The 18,717-nt window shown below is 55.4% G+C and overlaps 1 protein-coding gene across 1 annotated transcript; it reads right to left on the bottom strand.

The window, feature by feature from the left end:
* Nucleotides 1-838: 838 nt before the first annotated feature.
* On the bottom strand, nt 839-9,214 carry GRPEL1 (GrpE like 1, mitochondrial). The gene is made up of 4 exons (XM_028087603.2): nt 9,103-9,214; nt 6,552-6,714; nt 5,279-5,360; nt 839-2,537 (listed from the first exon to the last, which is right to left on the bottom strand). Exons 1-4 carry the CDS (start codon nt 9,204-9,206, stop codon nt 2,191-2,193), a joined length of 696 nt encoding a protein of 231 aa, XP_027943404.1. The 5' UTR covers nt 9,207-9,214; the 3' UTR covers nt 839-2,190.
* Nucleotides 9,215-18,717: the final 9,503 nt, after the last annotated feature.

The following is an 18,717-nucleotide window of genomic DNA, read 5'->3' on the forward strand; positions in this document are numbered from 1 at the left end:
TCAGCCCTTAACGCGGCCGCCAGCTCAGGGCCCTTAAGCTTCTGTATGTAAAATTCATTCCCCTCATCCCCTGAAATCAGGGTTTTGCCAAATTTAAACTGACTTTGAGTCCAAAAAGTTAGTTAATTCAGCCATTCAAAATAATGCTCTCTGGATGGCCCACATGCCGAGGATGTGTAAAAACCAAAACGCTACAATTTTTATCCTTTTACACAGTCAGCAAGTGGGGAGCAAAGTGGTGTCGCTGCTGCGTGGGCGCGCCAGCTCGGGAGCGCGTGCGCGGGACCCGTCTGAGCTCAGCGCTTGGGCGTCAAACCCGTTCCTCCTTGCAAGTGGGAGTTAAACCGTCTTGTGACGCAGAAACCCTTTCGCACCAGGCCTCCTTCCCTGCCAGTGGCAGACCACCCGGGGGAGCACGTACCTTACTCCGATCCCGGCCACGAAGGCCCCTCGTGGACAGACGGCTCCACACAGGCCGGGCCCCGGACGGGAGGATGGGGTGCAGTTGGCAGATCTCATCTCCAGTGCGGAGGGGCGCCTCCCTATATAGTGGCGACGTGGGGTGATGGGAACCCACGGTGGAGCCACAGCCCGTCTCCCCGGGGTGCAGCCCCCCAGCGGTCGTGCCCCAGCTGACAAGGGAGGGGCAGCACACACAGGGAGAAGTTCGTTTGAAAATTACTTATGCAGCTTTGGGTTTCGAGGTGTTCCAGAAGGTGAGGTGAGATCCTCGCAGAGCTCTGACCCCAGTGGGTTTTCTCAGTGCGCTGCACTGCCTGAGGTTCTGGGCAAGTTTCTGACCAAGGAACATAAGACTGCTTCATGGAAAAGAGGAAAATGCTTTGAAACAGTATAAATTACATTTTTAATTATGGGAACACTACCTACATCTTTCAAAATTACAAGCAAACTGCCCCACCTTTATTATGCCATAAGCGAATTTAACAGTGTTGAACGTCAATCCTAGAAATCCGTCTCTGCAGCAGATAGCGGAAGCCTGGGTTTTCTCTGGTTTGTGACCACTCCCTCGCTCGACTCCCCGCGTGAATGAGGAACGGAGGGGCCTGCGGTGGGTGTGGTGAGGTGCAGACCGTGGGTGATCATGCCGGGCTCCTGGTGTGTGCAGGCCCTCCCTGGTCCCCTCCCCGGGGCCGTCTGCCCCCAGTAGAGGCCCGGTTCCTCCTGCTCTCCCTTCCCACAGGGAAGCTAACGTGTGTGGTGTGTCTAAGTGTCAAGCCCTCGGCTTCAGAATTTGAGCCGAGCGCGGGAAAGCTAAGTCATGCTTAGTGTAGGTGGATCTCCTCCACTGAAGGTACACAAAATAGTTTCCAAAAAGTAGGAAAATAAACATATTAGGGCTTTAATCCTCTTAAATAAAATTTAAAGATTCAACATTAACATTTAAAATGTACCAAGCGTGCAATTCTTGGATTTTGAGCAAGTCCATCTTACTGGGGATACATTCAGGTCATCAGTAACTAGCTAAGAGAGATCTGAACATTTCTACAAACAGATGAACAACGGGGCAAAAGTGACTGATGTTGTCGAATTCAGTAACTGGCAAAATAAGGTGGTGAGATCTGTTCAGATGTGTGTGCTCACTTCCCATCTCCAGAAGGAAGCTGGAAGTTGGGCATTTTCGCAGCTAGACGGTGACGATTGTAAATGAACTCATGTATATTCTCCAGCGAGGGCATGGGGAAATTTTTCTGAGCAGGAAGGAACGCGCTTGGCTCTCGCCTTCCCTTCACTGGATGAAGGTACGGGCTGAGCACCCAGGGCCCCGCGTGCCACAGTGTGCCGGAGGGCCCGGCAAGGCTGGCTGGCCAGCCAGCCTAACCGTGGGGTTCCTGAAGACATCGGACTCATTTATGCTACTTGGACGTCGCCAGGCTTTGAGCAGCTAGAGCGTGATTCCTGACACTCTAGGGTCCAGTCGTGTCCCGCCGGCCTGTTCTCTTAAGCGTGTGGAGCGATTAAAGGTGTGTAAAAATCAACGAACAGACTCCCCAATTCAAGTTCATTCACGCATCTGCGCAACCGGCTTAATTTTCTGTTTAGCCACTGGTTACTAAAGCTTTCCAACAAGGACTGGGGAAGGGTCAAAAATATTCAGAGAGAAGATGAACCAGCCTTTCAAGAGTTACAGCAAGTGATTACAAAGAACCCACAGAAGCCCTCGCGAGGCCGCTAAGCCTCCTTCACCACCCCCACCAGGGCGGGTCTCAGGGTGCGCCCATGCAGCTTGTACCCCACTTTGCTGACCAGCGCCACCGTGCCGGGCTCCTTCCCCTCCACCGGCGTATGGAACAGGGCCTCATGCTCGTAGGGGTCGAACCTGGCCCCCACGGGGTTCAGCCGCAGCAAGCCGTGCTTCGTGAACACCTTCTGGATCTGCACCTCAGTCATTACGAGACCCTCGTAGAGGTTCTTCAGATGAGGATTGTCGTCTTTAACCTCCTCCTTTGGGACACTCTGCGTCGCCTTCTCCAAGATGTCCGCAACCTCCAGCAAGTCCTTACAGAAGCCCTGGATGCCTAAACGAAGTGAAGGACACCATCATCCGCAGTCCCACCGCCGGCAGGGCACCCGAGAGCTGTAACCCCGCCGACCTCTCACACAAACTCCTGTATGGTAACCTTTCAAACCATTCACTTGTCCTCAAATTTCAATGGTGTGTTAAAAAACAAACTAAACACACGAAAAACACCCAAAACCCAAAAACACTTCTGGGTGTAGATGAGAGCTAATTAGGCATGAAGACGTGCAGGAGCATCTCCCCATCAGTCCTGCCCCCCCGCTAAGGAACCACGTGCTCGCCGCAGAACCAAACACCCCACCCCCGCGGCCGTTCTGCGGGGAAGGGGCGGCTGCCCTGCCAGCACCGTGGGGTCAGAGTTCATAAGACACACCCAAGCCTTAACCCTAATCGAACAAAAGAAATCAGGTAGGAGAAAAGTCCCTCCAAATTCAAGGCAGTGTATTACAGCAGATTGTAGTTTCAAGAAAACGCTTCAGATGCTGACTGGAAGAAGTCAGGGGTGACCACGGCGCCCCGGTGGGCACCTGCTTCCACCCAGGCCCTGACCGGATGCAAGGGCACCAGCCCCGCTTGACTCTGCGGCAGACAGCGCCTGTGGGTGACTTCTTGTCGCAATATTTCCCCCTCCTGCTGGAAAATGAAATAAAAAACTTTCTACCTATCTGATAAGAACACGGGCGTCTATCATGGATTAAGATTGTGCCAATTCTTGGGGGACGGTCTGTCCTCACGGAGCATACGGTCTGAGACAAGCGTCAGATAAGCACACGAGTGACAAACACAATCACAAGTCCCACCTCCACGAAGGAGCGTTTCTCGGTGCTGAGGAAAGCTTATACTAAGGGACTTCATTTAGACTGGAGAGTCTGGAGAGGTCTGTGAACCAAGGCCTGAGAGTTATCCAAACATGTGAGGACTGAAGGGCACCCAGCACACAGGGAAGAGGCAGACCCAGAGAAGCTGAAGGTTTCAGACGGGGCAGCCAAATGGGTGGATGGCGTGGTCACTGTCCTGGCACAGGGCAGAGATACTGCAATTCTAGCTGCAGATGCCCCAACAAGGCAAAGAGCTCAGTAAAGGGAGTCACAAGCGTTTTCTGGTGTCTCAGTGCATATAAAAACTACGTTTACGTTGTAGTCTACGAAGTGTGTGATAGTACTATGTATAAAAAAACACATACAAACCTTAAAAAATACATTTTGCTAAAAAACGCTGTCGCTTGAGCTTTCAGTGAGGTGTGATCATAGACCGTAACAAATACAACCATAACGAAGCGTGGGAACTATTGTGAGAATCACCGAAATGTGAGAGAGACACGAAGTGAGCAGATGCTGGTGGAAAAATGCTTGCTCGACGCAGGGTTGCTACGAACCTTCGATCTAAAAACTGCATCATCTGCGAAACACCGTAAAGTGAGGAATGGCTGTATTTTAATATCGCTCTGCCTGGGGCACGGCGGCGCGAGCGCCAGGGCCCGGGATCAGGGCAGAGTGGACGGCCGGGAGGCCAGCCGCTCGGCGCTCGAGGGCCAGGGGGAACATGGGGATGGGAAAAGAGAACTTCAGATTCCTGCCCTGAATAAGCACCGGGAAGGATCATAGTGTCATTTACTAAAATGAGGAAAAACAGCACAGATAAAGGGAAAATGGAACTTGAAATATCCCTGAGGCATCAGGTGCAGACGCTGGGGAAACAACTGGACAGACTATTAGTTTTTAAAAAAGCTAATAACCTAACAACTGAGTATGCTGTTGTGAGGCCTGTCTCATTTCTCAGTTGTGCTGATTCCTGGGTGTGACAGTCACAGCCTTTCTACAGACCTATTCCTGTGGCTCAGCCACAGAGGGGCTGGGAGCAGTGTGGCAGGGGATGCAGCAGGACAGGGACTGGAACTCAGAAGACACGTCCGAGCCACAAGAACCTGTGCGTGGGCAGGTCGCCTGGGCAACCTGGCGAGAGGAGGGGAAGCCTAACCCCAATCCCTGAAGGACCCAGACATGCGGAGGCCAGGAATAAGCAGATTTCAAGCACAATCTGCTGCCTGTGGCGGCACAAGATTGGGTCTCGGTTTCTACTTGGCCATGTACCTGCCATCTGTCCTCGGGCGAAGTAGCTATGGTCTCACCATGAGCCTTAAGAGGCTCTTCCAGAACGCGGAGGAATGGCGCCCGTGGGTCTGTACAGAAGGTTCTGTGAGTACTCAAACTGTACCTGACGTTTAGTGGACACCAGCATGGGCGTGGCGTTGGGGGGCACTGGCCTCAGCATGGCCACCGCAACTTCCCAGCTTTGTGATGAGTGCCAGTCATTTAAGCCTCAATGACCTCAAATGTAAAATGAGAAGGACAGCGACAAAGATATCCAAGTGCTGACAGTGCAGACAGCATCTTAGATTTTTACGTGTGTGAATGCTGAGCTAGCTACGGAAATGCCCATCTGGGAGGCTGGCCTGCGGGAACCATCTGCAGGCTCCGCGGCCTCAGGTTAACCGAGGTCCACGTGGGGAAGAGCAACACACACACTCCTCACCGAAGGAGTCACACCTGCAGCTCTAAATGCAGGTCGCAGCTGCGACTTCTCCTTGCGGACTCCTCTCCGCTGAAGGGAACGCACCCAGCGGCCTCCCCACCTCCTCACCCTGGCTGACCCTGCCGTTCCATACTCACGCTGCCACCCCACCCACCTTCCCCGCCCTTTATTTCTCCAGGATCGGTATCAGATAGTGTCTAATGTTACCATATAATTTTGCCTCCTCCACCAATTTTTGGCTCCTCTGCCTCAAGTTCTCGGTGTCTGCCAAAGCTCGCTTATATTTTTCCTAAAAAAAAAGGGGGGGTAAAGAGAAAACGTACATGAGTAAAGCACGGAACAAATTCGTAAGAAAGCAAATGTGATATGAGCAAATTCCAAGTCCAAGTTAACACGGGTCACGTCTGACGTTTTAGAGCGCGGGCAGCGCAGCTTACTGAGCGGAAGGAAGTCGCACCCGTGCCCCTATTTTCAAGGAATAGCAGGTCAAGGGGTCACGTATCCGCGCAGCCCCCAGTGAGCAGCTGGACAAGGATGAGGAAAAACTCTCATGGTTCTGACGGTCTCACCGCCCCTCAAGGACGGACCGCTCACCCCCACAGCATTTCCCACTTCAGGGAACCCTACAACGCTGGCTGGGGCAGATGCACCCAGAGCCCACAGCTCCAGGAGAGGTTCAGGAGAACCAGCAGCCCACTGAGGAGAGGAAACCCCATCCGTGAACCTCTGGTCTTCCGACCGCTGCCCAGTGGCCCAGTCCCAACACCTGACTGGGAACAATCACCGGTTGCTGGCGCCCTCTCCATTTCCCACCAGTTTTCCTGTTATGCCACTCATCTCCTGCGCACTTCCAGCTCCGGGGCCTCTGTCCTCCAGTTACAGGTGATTCTAGTGTAGTGGTCGAGTACATGGCTCCTGAGGCTCAAACCTGGGCTGTGCCTCAGTTTCCTCGTCTGGAACCAGGGCTCTAATCGTTGACTCACAGGGTGTTTGAGGATTAACATAAATAAGGTGGTCAGAACAGAGGTGGCATAGATTGTTTGATATATTCATTTTCAAATCCTTAAAGGATCTGATTTGTGCCACCTAGGCCTTTTCACGTGGAATAATAATCCGTCCTTCTATAACTAGTTCACTAAACTCCCTCGTCATGAAGAGTACCACATAACCACACCTCCGGGCCCGGCCCTCGTCTTCCCGTAAGATCCAGGTTAAGTACCGCAGTGAGCGCTCTTCACTTGTAAAGACCACCTCAAGTCTTAATTCAATATAATCTACGCAGCGTGGGAAGAGGATTCTCATGACAGAACCAGAGCCACAGAGGATGTGCGTTCTAGTCTCTTCTTCAGCAGGAACTTGCTGTGGGACCTGACTGCAGTTCTGGGACAAATGACCTAACTCATCTGGCCAGAAGTCCTCTGAGGAACCTCACCCGAGTTCAACAGATCACACTTCCCCGCAAGAGCCTGCGTGACCTTACCACAGTCTCCTTGAGCTGCTCTTCTAGCCTGGCCTTCTCGTCCCTGAGTGTCTTCTCTGGAGACGGGCTGTCCGCCTTCTGTTCGCTCTGACCCACGTCCTCCTCCGCGGTCTGGCCGCTGTTCTTCTGTGTCAGGGCCGTGCACTGCAGCCGAGCGGGGGGTCTAAAAGAAGGCCATGACGCTGTGAATTCAGACTGGGCTTTTTGCTTCAAAGTCAGATGTATCATTTTAGAAATGTGAGATAATTTAAAGTTATTTGCTACTAACCTGTGAGGGAGAAAGAATTTATCTTAGATCTAATAAAGGCAAATAGTGTATGATGTACAGAAGCTGCTAACTTACATAAAATCTGTAATGTGTCTAAACTCGTATGTCCATGTACCAAGGCCCGGGAACTAACCTCTTCTTTCCATTCCAAACACCTCCTTCTGAGATACGGTCATCTAGACCCATCACGTATTGATGGAGTAGCTACTGTTAGAGGTGAGGTCCAGTGCTGATGTTGATGACAAGGATGGACTGGGCAGAGTTCCTGCCCTTAGGGTACTTACTGTCAAAAAAGGCATCTACAGACAAAGTACCATAATTTTGGGTTTAAAAGTGATAAAAGAGGAATCATGCTTCAGGAGGCTCAGAGTAGAATGTTTCTAGCTTTGGAGAAATGGAAGACCCTGAACGGCTTTGTACAGAGGGGCTCTGAAGGACAGACAAGAGTTACACATAAGGACTCAGCACTGGAGAGAGAAAAGCAGGGGGATGTATAGAGGGAAACAAAGAGCTCTAAACCTAATACTGGAAGTGACTCAAGACCTTATCCAATCTGATCCCCATATGAAGAAGGTTAAGTGATAAGCCCAAGGTCACAAAGTTATTAACGAATGACAGAATGGTCTTAAACTCAGACTTCTGCACCAGGATCAGATTTCTCCTCCAAGCTTAAAACTCAGATTTCTTCTAAGAGCTCTTCTTAATTGCACCATATTTCAATCTGAAATTGAACTACAGTCAATTTTCTTCCCAGATTAAAGGACACTGCCTCAAAGAACAGGAGAGCTATCAGTACACAGAATATGTGTACAAGGATGTTTATGGCAGCACCGTACAGTGACAAGCTGGGGACACTGGGGACACCGCTGAGTACATGGTCACTTCCACAATCTGGAATATTCTGCGGCTGTGAAAAAGAATGTCAAACTCTCACCTCTGGGATGCACTACAGGTATACTGTGTGGTAAGAAATGCGATTTAGAGAAACAGACAAAACATGAAGCCTTTTTGTAAGGACAAACCAGAAATCCTGTGTAGGTGTATCTGTGTCCTAGGCCTGGAGAAGAATGGTAGGATCCATTAGCCTGTGGAGTGCAGTAACCTTTCTATCATATTTTATCTCTGTGATTTAAAAAAGCTAAAAACCTAACAACTGAGCATGCTGTTGTGAGGCCTGTCTCATTTCTCAGTTGTGCTGATTCCTGGGTGTGACAGTCACAGCCTTTCTACAGACCTATTCCAGCGGCTCAGCCACAGAGGGGCTGGGAGCAGTGTGGTAGGGGATGCAGCAGGACGGAGTCAGGGAGAGCGAGACGGAGTCAGAGAGCTTAGCTACTCTTAGCGTGACGACTCCCCCATTTGAGCCTCTTTCCACAATCAACTAGTTCTCAAGGACAGAAATTAATGCTACCCTGGTGATCGCTTTCCTGGCAATTCAGACACAAACCCACAAATTACCTGAGCAAAAAAAGAAGCCTTTTCCCTCGGGGAATCCGGGTGGCCACTGCTCTTTGTTTCCATATTTTGTTTTATATAATTTACGAGGCTAGCAACCACAGCGTAATCCCCTCCCACTGTAGGTAATCCTCGCCCCGCCAGCCGGGTCTCCCGGCCCACGTGAGCAAGCTCCTCCAAGGAGAAGTCCAGCTCTGGCTCCGCCCAGCTTCTACCCGCCGTTCGGCCCAGAGCAGCTCCTCCAGGAAGTACCTTGGTTCTGAGCCGTTCCTCCAACAAAGGAGATGCTACGGACTTGCCAAACTACCTCACGAGCTAGGACTCTGAAACAGCAGAGGCCGCAGCTTAACAACAACAAACGGGGAGGGCCCCGACTCTTGCGAGCCTCCCCGTGGACGCACTGCACTGGTCTACCTAAATTCCTCACTCCACGGCGGGACGGGCTTCGCCGCGCTTCTGACCTGGGACTCCGGAAGGAACCGGGGCCGAGGTGAACGAGCCCGAGCGCCCCCGCGGACCCGGCCTGGCGCTGTCCGGGCACGCGCGCCTGCTACCGCGCGCGACCTGGCCTTGGGCGGGCCGCCGGATCCCGGGCGCGAGCGCGCGTGGGGCCGGTGCGTGGGGCCGGTACGCGGGGTCGGTCAGGCCCGGCCGAGGGGCAGGCCCCGGGCGGGAGGTCCGCGCGCCGCGTCGGCGAACCGCGGAACCCACGACGCTCCTCTCCGAAGGCCGGAGCCGCGCAGGGCTCCCGGCACGGCCTCGGCCAGAGTAGGAGACGCACTGAGGACAGCGTCCTTCTTCAGCCACGGGCAGCCGGGCGCCCCTTACCTGAGAGACAGCGCCAAAGCTGGGAGGCTGTGCCGCGCCAGCCTCACGCACCGAGCCGCCATGACTGTCGCCACCGCCGCCGGCACTGCGCACGCACCGGGCATGCGCGGAGGACGCTGGCCCGCCTCCTTGGGGGGCGTGGCCACTCGCGCAGACTCTGCGCTTCCTTCCCCGCCCAACCACTTCCTTTCAGCCAGTCCGTAACCGCTTCTCCTCTGATGGACAGACAGTAGTAACCAATAATTGTGGGCCGCTTCAGAGCACTCTCTCTCCACCCACCCCCGCGCCTCCCCTCCTGGTGGGCGGGGTCGGAGGCTTCCGGAGCCTCAGAAGGTGAGGAGGTGAAAGGGGAAGGGAACCGTGGGAGGAGACGCTCGCGGGCGGGGCGCGGTCCAGGGTAGAACCAATGGGGAAGAAGCGTGGGGGGGCGGGGTCACCGGAAGTGAGGCGCTCGGCCAGCGAGACTCGCGGCCGACCGACCCTTCGGCGCTTCCGCCGCGCTTCGCTCTGGGAGCGGTTTCCGGGGCGGCGGGCGTGCCGTCTGCGTCGGTGCGGGCTCCCTGGACGCCGGACGCTGTCAGACGCCGTTTGAGGGGCCGGGTCCGCGGTGGGGACGGAGGGGGCTCCGGCGCCGTCCGGGAGCCCTGTTAGAGCGGGTGGCGGAACCCCGGGGGCAAATGTGCCCGCGTGGACGCTGGAGGATGGATGGAGAGACGGGCGGACGCTGGTTGTCTCCGCACTGTGCTGTCAGCTTCACTTCTCAGAATAAAACATAGATCGTGACGATGGGAACAGCACCTAGGAATGCTTTGGGGACACACTAAAGCTCATACATTCAAACGTTTTCGTTAATCTGGCAAGGGCCTTGCTACTTGATCGCAGGCCCTGAAGCCGAGGTGCTGGGAGGGGAGGTGGCGCTTTTCTTAACGCCCCTGGCTGCTGTCCCTCCAGCGAGGGGCCAGCTCCTCCCCGGCACTCCTGGCCCGCAGTCCCGTCTGCCAAGAGGGAAGGCTGGAGCCCGTGGTCTCCCCTCGCCACCCAGGGTGCAGAGCTGGAGCCCGTGGTCTCCCCTCGCCACCCAGGGTGCAGAGCTGGAGCCCGTGGTCTCCCCTCGCCACCCAGGGTGCAGAGCTGGAGCCCGTGGTCTCCCCTCGCCACCCAGGGTGCAGAGCTGGAGCCCGTGGTCTCCCCTCGCCACCCAGGGTGCAGAGCTGGAGCCCGTGGTCTCCCCTCGCCACCCAGGGTGCAGAGCTGGAGCCCGTGGTCTCCCCTCGCCACCCAGGGTGCAGAGCTGGAGCCCGTGGTCTCCCCTCGCCACCCAGGGTGCAGAGCTGGAGCCGGTGGTCTCCCCTCGCCACCCAGGGTGCAGAGCTGGAGCCCGTGGTCTCCCCTCGCCACCCAGGGTGCAGAGCTGGAGCCCGTGGTCTCCCCTCGCCACCCAGGGTGCAGAGCTGGAGCCGGTGGTCTCCCCTCGCCACCCAGGGTGCAGAGCTGGAGCCCGTGGTCTCCCCTCGCCACCCAGGGTGCAGAGCTGGAGCCGGTGGTCTCCCCTCGCCACCCAGGGTGCAGAGCTGGAGCCCGTGGTCTCCCCTCGCCACCCAGGGTGCAGAGCTGGAGCCCGTGGTCTCCCCTCGCCACCCAGGGTGCAGAGCTGGAGCCCGTGGTCTCCCCTCGCCACCCAGGGTGCAGAGCTGGAGCCGGTGGTCTCCCCTCGCCACCCAGGGTGCAGAGCTGGAGCCCGTGGTCTCCCCTCGCCACCCAGGGTGCAGAGCTGGAGCCGGTGGTCTCCCCTCGCCACCCAGGGTGCAGAGCTGGAGCCCGTGGTCTCCCCCAGGGTGGAGGGCTGCCTGCAGGTCACATTTGTGAGGACCAGGCCTCTATCTGTGCGCATTAAAAGTGTTGATAATGTTGAACGAACATCTACACTGTGCCAGAGTCTTGTGACACCTGCCGGGGGAGGCAAATGGCCAAATCCAGAATGTGGACTGTTCTGTGGAAAAATGACCCAGTTTATTAATTAATTGAGGGGCTGGAGGAAAAGAAAGGAAGTAGGACTGTTTGACAATTAAAGCTTAAAAGACATAATTAAATGGATGTGTGGACCTTATTTGGATCATGATAGGACAAACCAACTGGACACGGTGAGGGGAAATTTGCATATAAACAGTATTATTAAGGTTTATTGACACTTGTTAGGGAGAGAATATGGCCTGGTGGTTAGGTCAAAATGCCCTGATTGTTTAGAGGTGCAAACGGAAGTATTTACGCTCTATTGCCACAGTGTTTGGAATTTGCTTTATAAATACTCATGTAAAAAAAATGAGGATAGGAGAAACTCAGTGGCAAAATGTTGATGATGGTTGAGGCTGGATGGTGAACGCCATCCGAGTTATAACTCCTCTTTTGTATATTTGAAATTTCCTGTAATAAAATATAACATGATAATGTCACGTTTCTCACTGGCTGTGACATCGGGCAAGCCACAATCCTTGATCTGCTCACCTGTAAAACTGGGATCATATTTTTTTAAAGATTTTTAGTTTTTTTATTTTTATTTTATTTTATTTCCTCTGCCCAGAGGAAACTAGGTTTCCCAGGCTGAGAGACTTGCCTGGACGAGGGACCTGACATCTGGCAGCACATCTCACCACCACTCATCTCTAGCACTGGCTCCCAGTGGGAAGGATGTTCTTGGTAAGAGAATGCCACCAGAAGGGACCACAGTCGTTCCTGTTGAAATAATTTTCTGCAAATAAGAGAGAGCACCCAAGCAGGGGAAGTGGCAGAGAGGGAGAAGCAGGCTCTACGCTGAGCAGGGAGCCCAATGCGATGCGGGACTGAATCCCAGTACCCTGGTATCATGACCTGAGCCAGAGGGAGACGCTTAACCGACTGAGCCACCCAGGAGCCCAAAAACTGGGATCATATTTATTGTGAAGTTTAAAAAATACTCATTTCCTGACTTCTTTGGGCTCAGAGGGAATCAGATGGGCATCCCAAATAACAGTGCAGCATGAGGACGATCAACACAGAGCTATAGCCGCTGGGTCCCGAGACGGAGACAAGCACGGGTTGTCAACAATGCAATGCCACGCTGGGGACGCTGAACTACCAGTTGGTCCAGGCTTGCCAGGAAGCCATACCCTGGACCTGTGCCCCCCCCCCTTGCAATCTCCCTGAACAGGGATCTGCCTGTGCTGCCGCCTTGTGGCCACATTGGGAACTGCTCCAAAAGGGAGCTGGGGCGTCACATACCAAGGTGTCATTTTGCCACTGCTCTTGGGAGCCTGCTCAGGTAGTAAGTTCCCTGAGATCTTCATCAACTCAGTGCAAGTCCTCTCCACATGGAGAGGAAGCTGCTTGTATGGGAAGACTCCTGGATCAGCCCACAGAACACACTTTTAGCAAAGGGCATGGGTGGCCCGGGGGCAGGGATGCGGGAAAAGCAAGCTCAACAGCGCATGGTGCCCCCAAGAAGGAGGGGGTGACGTTTAAGAAGGTGTCCTCAGGTGAAGGTTGTGCAGATGGCTCAACAGTGTGTGGACCATGGGTGTGATCCTTATAACAGCCAAGTGCTGGTGGGTGCTAGGCTCTGGGCAGATGTCCTTTTGGATCAGCTCACAATATGGTGATGAAGGGACAGAGCCCAGCCGGGTTAGGGGGCTTGTTCAAGGTCACGAAGGCAGAAGAGGGCAGAGCTTTTGCATATTTTTCTCAACTAATCTCAACTTCCACGTGACGTTCAGAGGCGAAGCCAGAGGCTGCCTCCGTCGACCCAGAGTGTTGGCTGCCGCCAGAAACTGCATTATTATTATTATTATTATTATGGTCCCTCAGCATGGAGGGGAATTTTCCTCCTTTAATCCAACTCGAAATAAGCCAATTAAAAAAATGGGAGGGGCGCCTGGGTGGCTCAGTCGGTTAAATGTCCAACTCTTAATCTTAGCTCAGGTCATGATCTCAGGGTTGTGGGATCGAGCCCTGCATCGGGCTCCTCACTGAGCGTGGAGTCTGCTAAGATTCTTTCTCTCCCTCTGCCCTTCCCCTACTTTCTCTCTCCCTCTCCCTCTCTAAAAAGAAAAAGGCATAATAGGTGTGGTAGACACAAGTCTGAAGATGGGCCCCAAGATACCCATCCAGTCCAACACAAGCCCCAATGCTGCTCTGAAGGCACTTTGCAGATGTAACAAAAAGCCCAAGCCAGTGGCCTTCACAGAGATTATCTGGTAGGCTTGACCTTGGTGGGTGGAGAGGTTCCTCCAGCGGGCGACCTCAGAGAGCTTCAAAGCGTGAGAACACGTCGGATAGCCAGTGCCGCTTTGGAGACGGAGAGGTCATGTGGGACAGAAGGCAGTGTGCGGCCTCTGGGAGCAGAGGGAGGCTTTCAGCTGATGGTCAGCAAGGAAATGAAGATCTCCGACCCACTGGACACCACCAGCAACCTGAAGGAGCCCCCCGGGAGCCCAGCCTGCCGGCACCTGCTGTTATGACGCCTGGAGGGCACTGAGCCACCGAATAATCCTGTGAGGTGGGCGTTACCTTTATTGGCTTCATTGGATCGTGTTTTGGCTCGCAGCACATGGAATGGATTAATCATAAGCCTGGCTCCCTTTTTCGTCACCACTGCTCATTCTTGGCCCACTTCTGATTGTTCCTTTGTTTTGGTGGCCGACCCCTCCGCCCCGAGGAAACCACCGTTCCCAGGCTGAGACACTTGCCCGGACAAGGGACCTGCCGTCTGGCAGCACATCTCACTGCCACTCGTCCCTAGCACATGGGCTCCGAAGGGAAAGGATGTTCTTGGTAAGAAAATGCCACTCGAAGGGGCCACAGACATTCCCGTTGAAATAACTTTCTGCAGAAAGAGCCCCATCAGTTGCACGGGGAGAAGTGAATGCAACAGAAACTCCCGGCATGTCCCCGAGAACTTTGGGAAGATAACTGTTAGAACTGGCTGCCCCAGGTGCGGTCAAGGGCCCACCATGGGCACAGTCTTCTCTTCCCGCAGAGCTAGGGAGAGGGTGGCCTTGGCTTGCCCGAAGGACAGGGAAGGAGGGAGGAGGCAGCAAGCTCCTCAGATCCCGGGGAGAGCGTCTTACAAAGCCTGTGGACATGAGAGATAATTTGAATCTAAGGCTGATTAAATTGTTCACCACAAGCCCCCTGTGTTTCGAACCCTCCTGTGTGTTGGTCGAATTCATCATCAGGCAGAAAAAAGTCAGAACCATGAAAAGCGCTGTGGGTGAGGATTGGCAGGAGGGTTGGTTTCTCTTTAGAAAAATAATGGAGATTATTATAGAGGCGTTGGAGGGCGTGAACGGTAGGGTAGCTCGGGCACATCAGCCTTCCCCCACTTCTGCGGCTCTCGAGCGCGTCCCCGTGAGGAAGCTGAGTGCCTGGGCTCTTTGTCTCGCCTTGGCTCTGCATTTGGATCGGTCACAAGCCCAGGACCGGAGCCAGAAGCATCTTGAGGTGACGGCCGTGACCCTGCGGGACCACAGGGGTCAAGTGGGTCTCTCCCCTGAATAATGAGGCTAAGGACCCTCATGGTATTGTGAGGAGCATGTGGCTTTGCCGCACATCCCCCAGACGATGACCTGTCACGGTGACAGTGGCTGCCACCATTCACGGTGTTCGGGAAAGCGGGGTCGTGTTGGTGATGGACGATGTGTGTGGTGCCTTCTCAGGAACGGTGCTCGAGGGCGCAGGGGCTCGGGGGAGCTATGTCTGAAGCTGGGGTGTGCAAGAGCCTCCTTATCTGCTCTCCCTTCCCCTGCTGCTGGCATCGGGGGCGGCTGTCAGGGAACACCTGCGCTGATGCAGGGCCCACACGGGACAGCCACGGACGCAGCGGGTGCGCCTGCCCTGCTCTCATGCCTGAGCCCTCCTGGGGTCAGGGAACGAAACAACTGTCCCTGAAGCCGGAGACACTAACCTCCCCCCTGTGCAAACGTCCAGGGGTGGGCAGTCCACGGCTCCCAGGGTGGCTCTGGGGCCCCAGGTTATCAGGGGCCCAGACTCCTTCGCACTTGCTGCTCTCTGCCCTCCCCCAGGTGTGGCTCTCGCCCTCACGATGAGGATGGAGCTCTGGCCATCACAGCAGCATCCCCAACAGCAGACCCGCAGAGTTGGGGGAAGGGAAAGGCCACACTGTAGCAATCTCTCAGGGAAGTTCTGTGCAGGGGGGCTGTGAGCTGGGGAGCGGGGTGCTGTGGACCCAGCCTGCCAGCTTGCTCCACATTCTGTCCCTCTCTGGCCTCCCCCTGCATTCACCGATTGGACTGCTTTTCCCTGAGGTGTGAAAACTTAGAAAGCACCTTCTCCAAAGGGAGTTCCAAAACTGAAGATGTTCCTTCCAGAAACAAAGCCAGTGACCTGAGGCCACAGGAAAGCAAACTGGAGCTGGGCCAGGGCCTGCGACCCCGGGAGAAGCCCCGCTGCGCCCCCGCCGGGGGGGATCCCGCCTCCTGCCGGCCCCACGCATCTGCCCACAGCCTGAGCCGCAAACAGCAAGCGAGCAGCTCCACTTGGTGGTATAGGTGGCTGGCGCTGAGCCCAGTTTCTGGAACAAGCAGTGTCAGGGTACGAAGCAAACACACTTCGGTCCAGAACCTGCTTCTTGGAAATCGGGTTGCAAAACATGCACAACGTTTTAAAGAGGGGTTTCAGGATGACTCCCCGCTGCTGGGGCTGGTGCTGGTGACGGCTGGGGGAACGGAACTTTTTGCCTGTCCTCTATCAGGCTGGCAGATGCTGAGGACCCACTGTGTGCCAGAGGCTCTTCCAGAGTGTTGCAGAGCTCCCTTTACGCATTGAATCCTGCAGCCACCGTGGGGCCGGGGGTGGTTGTTTTGTGATTGTTTTGCTTTTTCTGTTTGCGCTCGTGGGCGTAAGTTTGATGTTCTTCCTGTTACAGGCTGGGCCCCCACCACCCCCAGCCTGAGGCTCTGCCCATCACCTGGCCTCTTACAGAATCCCATCCTTTGGCAGAAGTGACAGGCCCAGGGACAGGGCATGCGACCCAGGCAGGGCCAATCAGATCCTTCCCCGGATGTGCTGTGTGGAAGCTGGGGGAGCAGGTCTCTCCCCGCCAGGGTCCCCACACGGGGAGACGGGCTTCTGGAGCCCTGCGCCCCCGCCCACCGCGCCCCAGGGGGCGGACCGGCAGAGATGTGCTGCGAGGGGAAGCTGGAGACACAGATCCCCATCCCAGAGCCTAAATCCTCCCCCGGAAGCCCTTTCTTCACTCCTGAGGCCCGTCGGCACCCGTCCCTGCGCGGGGAACCAAGTTCCAGTTGGCTCCATTTGCCTGCGGGGCTTTGCGTCGGTCTTCCGTCACTTACCACTAAGGTTGTCACCACAGTGTCCCTGCACAGTCACTGTGACCCCCGTGGACAGAGAAGGGTGCTGTGGGGAGTCGAGGTCCCACCCTCGTGCGCTCTGGACCGCACGCTCTTTCCGGCACCCGCTCTTCCCTCTCTCAGTAAGTCCATCGCGGCCCCCGCACTGTGGCTGTTTCTCCGTAACCTCCCTGAGGAATGCGGGGCCCAAGCTGAAGTCAGAGCTGTGTGTGCGCGTGTCTGTGTCTCTCCGTGTGCGCGCGTGTGCGTTCCGGCTCTGGAACCTCAATCCCCATGTTGTTTCATTTCCAGAGCCAACGAACATCTGACCCGCGCTGTGATGTTTGCTGCCACTCTCACCGCAGGGCCCTTTCCCCAGCGCGCTCCTGCTGGGCTCTGTTTCCAGCTGGGTCCGCCGGCTCTCAGGCAATGTGAGCGGGTCCTACCGTCCGTCTAACCATGAGACCGTGGGCTGCCGTGTGGAAACCCCCAGGCTGCCCCCAACGGCGGCAGCGTCGCTTGCGAGCATCAGGGGCTCCGTTCCCTCACCTCCCCGGCGGCTCGGAGGAGAGTGAGTGAGGCCCTGCAGGGAAGCGCAGGACGCAGACACCAGGCCTCGGCCTCCCCCCCCCCAGAGAGCTGCTGAGTTTCCCCAAGTTTCACTCTAGAAATCCATGGCCGAATGTTTTGGGTTCTACCAACTTGTTAGACAATCCCGTAAGATCCAAGTGCATAGTCCTACGGACTTCAGAAAGTCAGACGTATCTGGGATGAGAAGTGGCACCCCTGGGTATTCCCCCGAGGGAATCGAGAGCGGGAACTGAGACGTTTGTACCCTCATGTCCGTGACGGCACTGTTCCCAGGAGCCGAGAGGTCGGAAGCGGCCCCCAGGCCCCGGAGGGAGGGTGGACAGCCAGTCTGTGGTACTTTGTTCCATCTCTAGGAAACTCAGACGGGTGGCTTAAAACAACAGAAATGATTTCTTGCTGCTACGTCTGTGTTCGAATTGGTCTCTTCCTTGCAGGGCACCCGTCATATCGGAGGAGAGCCCCCTCGACTCCATTATGGCCTCAGCTTAACTAATCCCATCTGCAAAGACTTCATTCCCAAAAAGGTCACAGTGACAGGCACTGGGGTTTAGGACGTCAACACACCTTTCGAGGGGATACCATTTAACCCATAACAGTCTGCCCTCTGGCCCCCCAGATTCATGCCCTTCGCATATGCAAAGTATATTCACATTAGCCCGAGAGGCCCCCAAAGTCTTAACCATTCCAGCATCGAAATGCTGTCAGGTCGGACTCAGATATTGACTCCTCTTTGTGTCTGAGGCCCGCGCCGGGGACACGCTCGGGGAACGTCGGGTGGAGAATCCAGATCCAGGAGCCACTCCAGTGCCACTCTGCTCTGGTGCAAAGTCCCAACAGCCACCACCACAAGCATTCTCTGGCTCACTCAGCGCTCACTGCCCACCTCCGGGGGCTGCCCTCGGGATCCCGCGGGGCGCTGATCCGACGCAACCCCTGAGGCTGGAGGGAAGCCCAAGACAGAGACTGGTGATCAGAATAAAATGTAATACCTGGTTTCTTCCATCAAGATGCTTAGCACACTCTTTTGTGATTGCTTACCTAAAGCAACCCGAAAAACCGCACGAGACGGCATTTTTGTAAAACGAAGTGAAACTGTTTCTAGTGACTTTTTGTTTGCTCTTGCAGAGACTTCACGTCTCTCCTCCAGGACAATGCGGTCTTTTGTCTTCTCAGAGCTCACAGCGCTGCGTCTTCCGGCTGGGCCTCCCCCTCTTCTCTCCTCCAATGGCTGGGCTCACTGGGGTCCTTCCCCCTGCTCGCCCACAAGGGTGGCCCCAAATCTCGTTTCCTTTATCATGTGCTGTGAATGCCAATGCGAGGCCAGGCCACTGTCTTTGGGGAACAACTGAGGGAATGGGCCGTTCAAGTGCAGGCGGCCAGCTGGGAGGGTGGGAAGGGAGGGAACACAGAGAGGAGGTTCTGGAAGGAAGAGCATGCGATGCATGCAGGGCGGTTGTTGGGGAAGCCAGTGAGAAGACAGGCTTGGTGGGGTGGATGTCTATTTCTGCATCTGCAGGATGGGCTCTCCAAAGGGGCAGAGGTCTCAGTGGAAGGAGGCAGTGCCACTGGTCTCCAGGGTGACACTCTCTTGACTCTCCAGGCGTCAGTTTTCCCCATCTGTGAAACGGGACGAGGAGAGCCCACCGAGACGTCATACAGTTGTTCATTCATTCGGTCATCTGCT

The sequence above is a fragment of the Eumetopias jubatus genome, unplaced genomic scaffold (genome assembly GCF_037043125.1).
Source record: "Eumetopias jubatus isolate StellerSeaLion01/CBP00866 unplaced genomic scaffold, mEumJub1_p1.0 scaffold_2, whole genome shotgun sequence".
In the NCBI taxonomy this organism is placed as follows: domain Eukaryota; kingdom Metazoa; phylum Chordata; class Mammalia; order Carnivora; family Otariidae; genus Eumetopias; species Eumetopias jubatus.

Coding starts and splice junctions, on each gene's coding strand:
- GRPEL1 (XM_028087603.2), bottom strand. CDS start 9,206: ATGCCCGGTGCGTGCGCAGTGCCGGCGGCGGTGGCGACAGTCATGGCG. Junction 6,715..9,102: donor GCTTTGGCGCTGTCTCTCAG/GTAAGGGGCGCC, acceptor GCCTTCTTTTAG/ACCCCCCGCTCGGCTGCAGT. Junction 2,538..5,278: donor GGAGGAGGCAAAATTATATG/GTAACATTAGAC, acceptor CACTTCGTTTAG/GCATCCAGGGCTTCTGTAAG.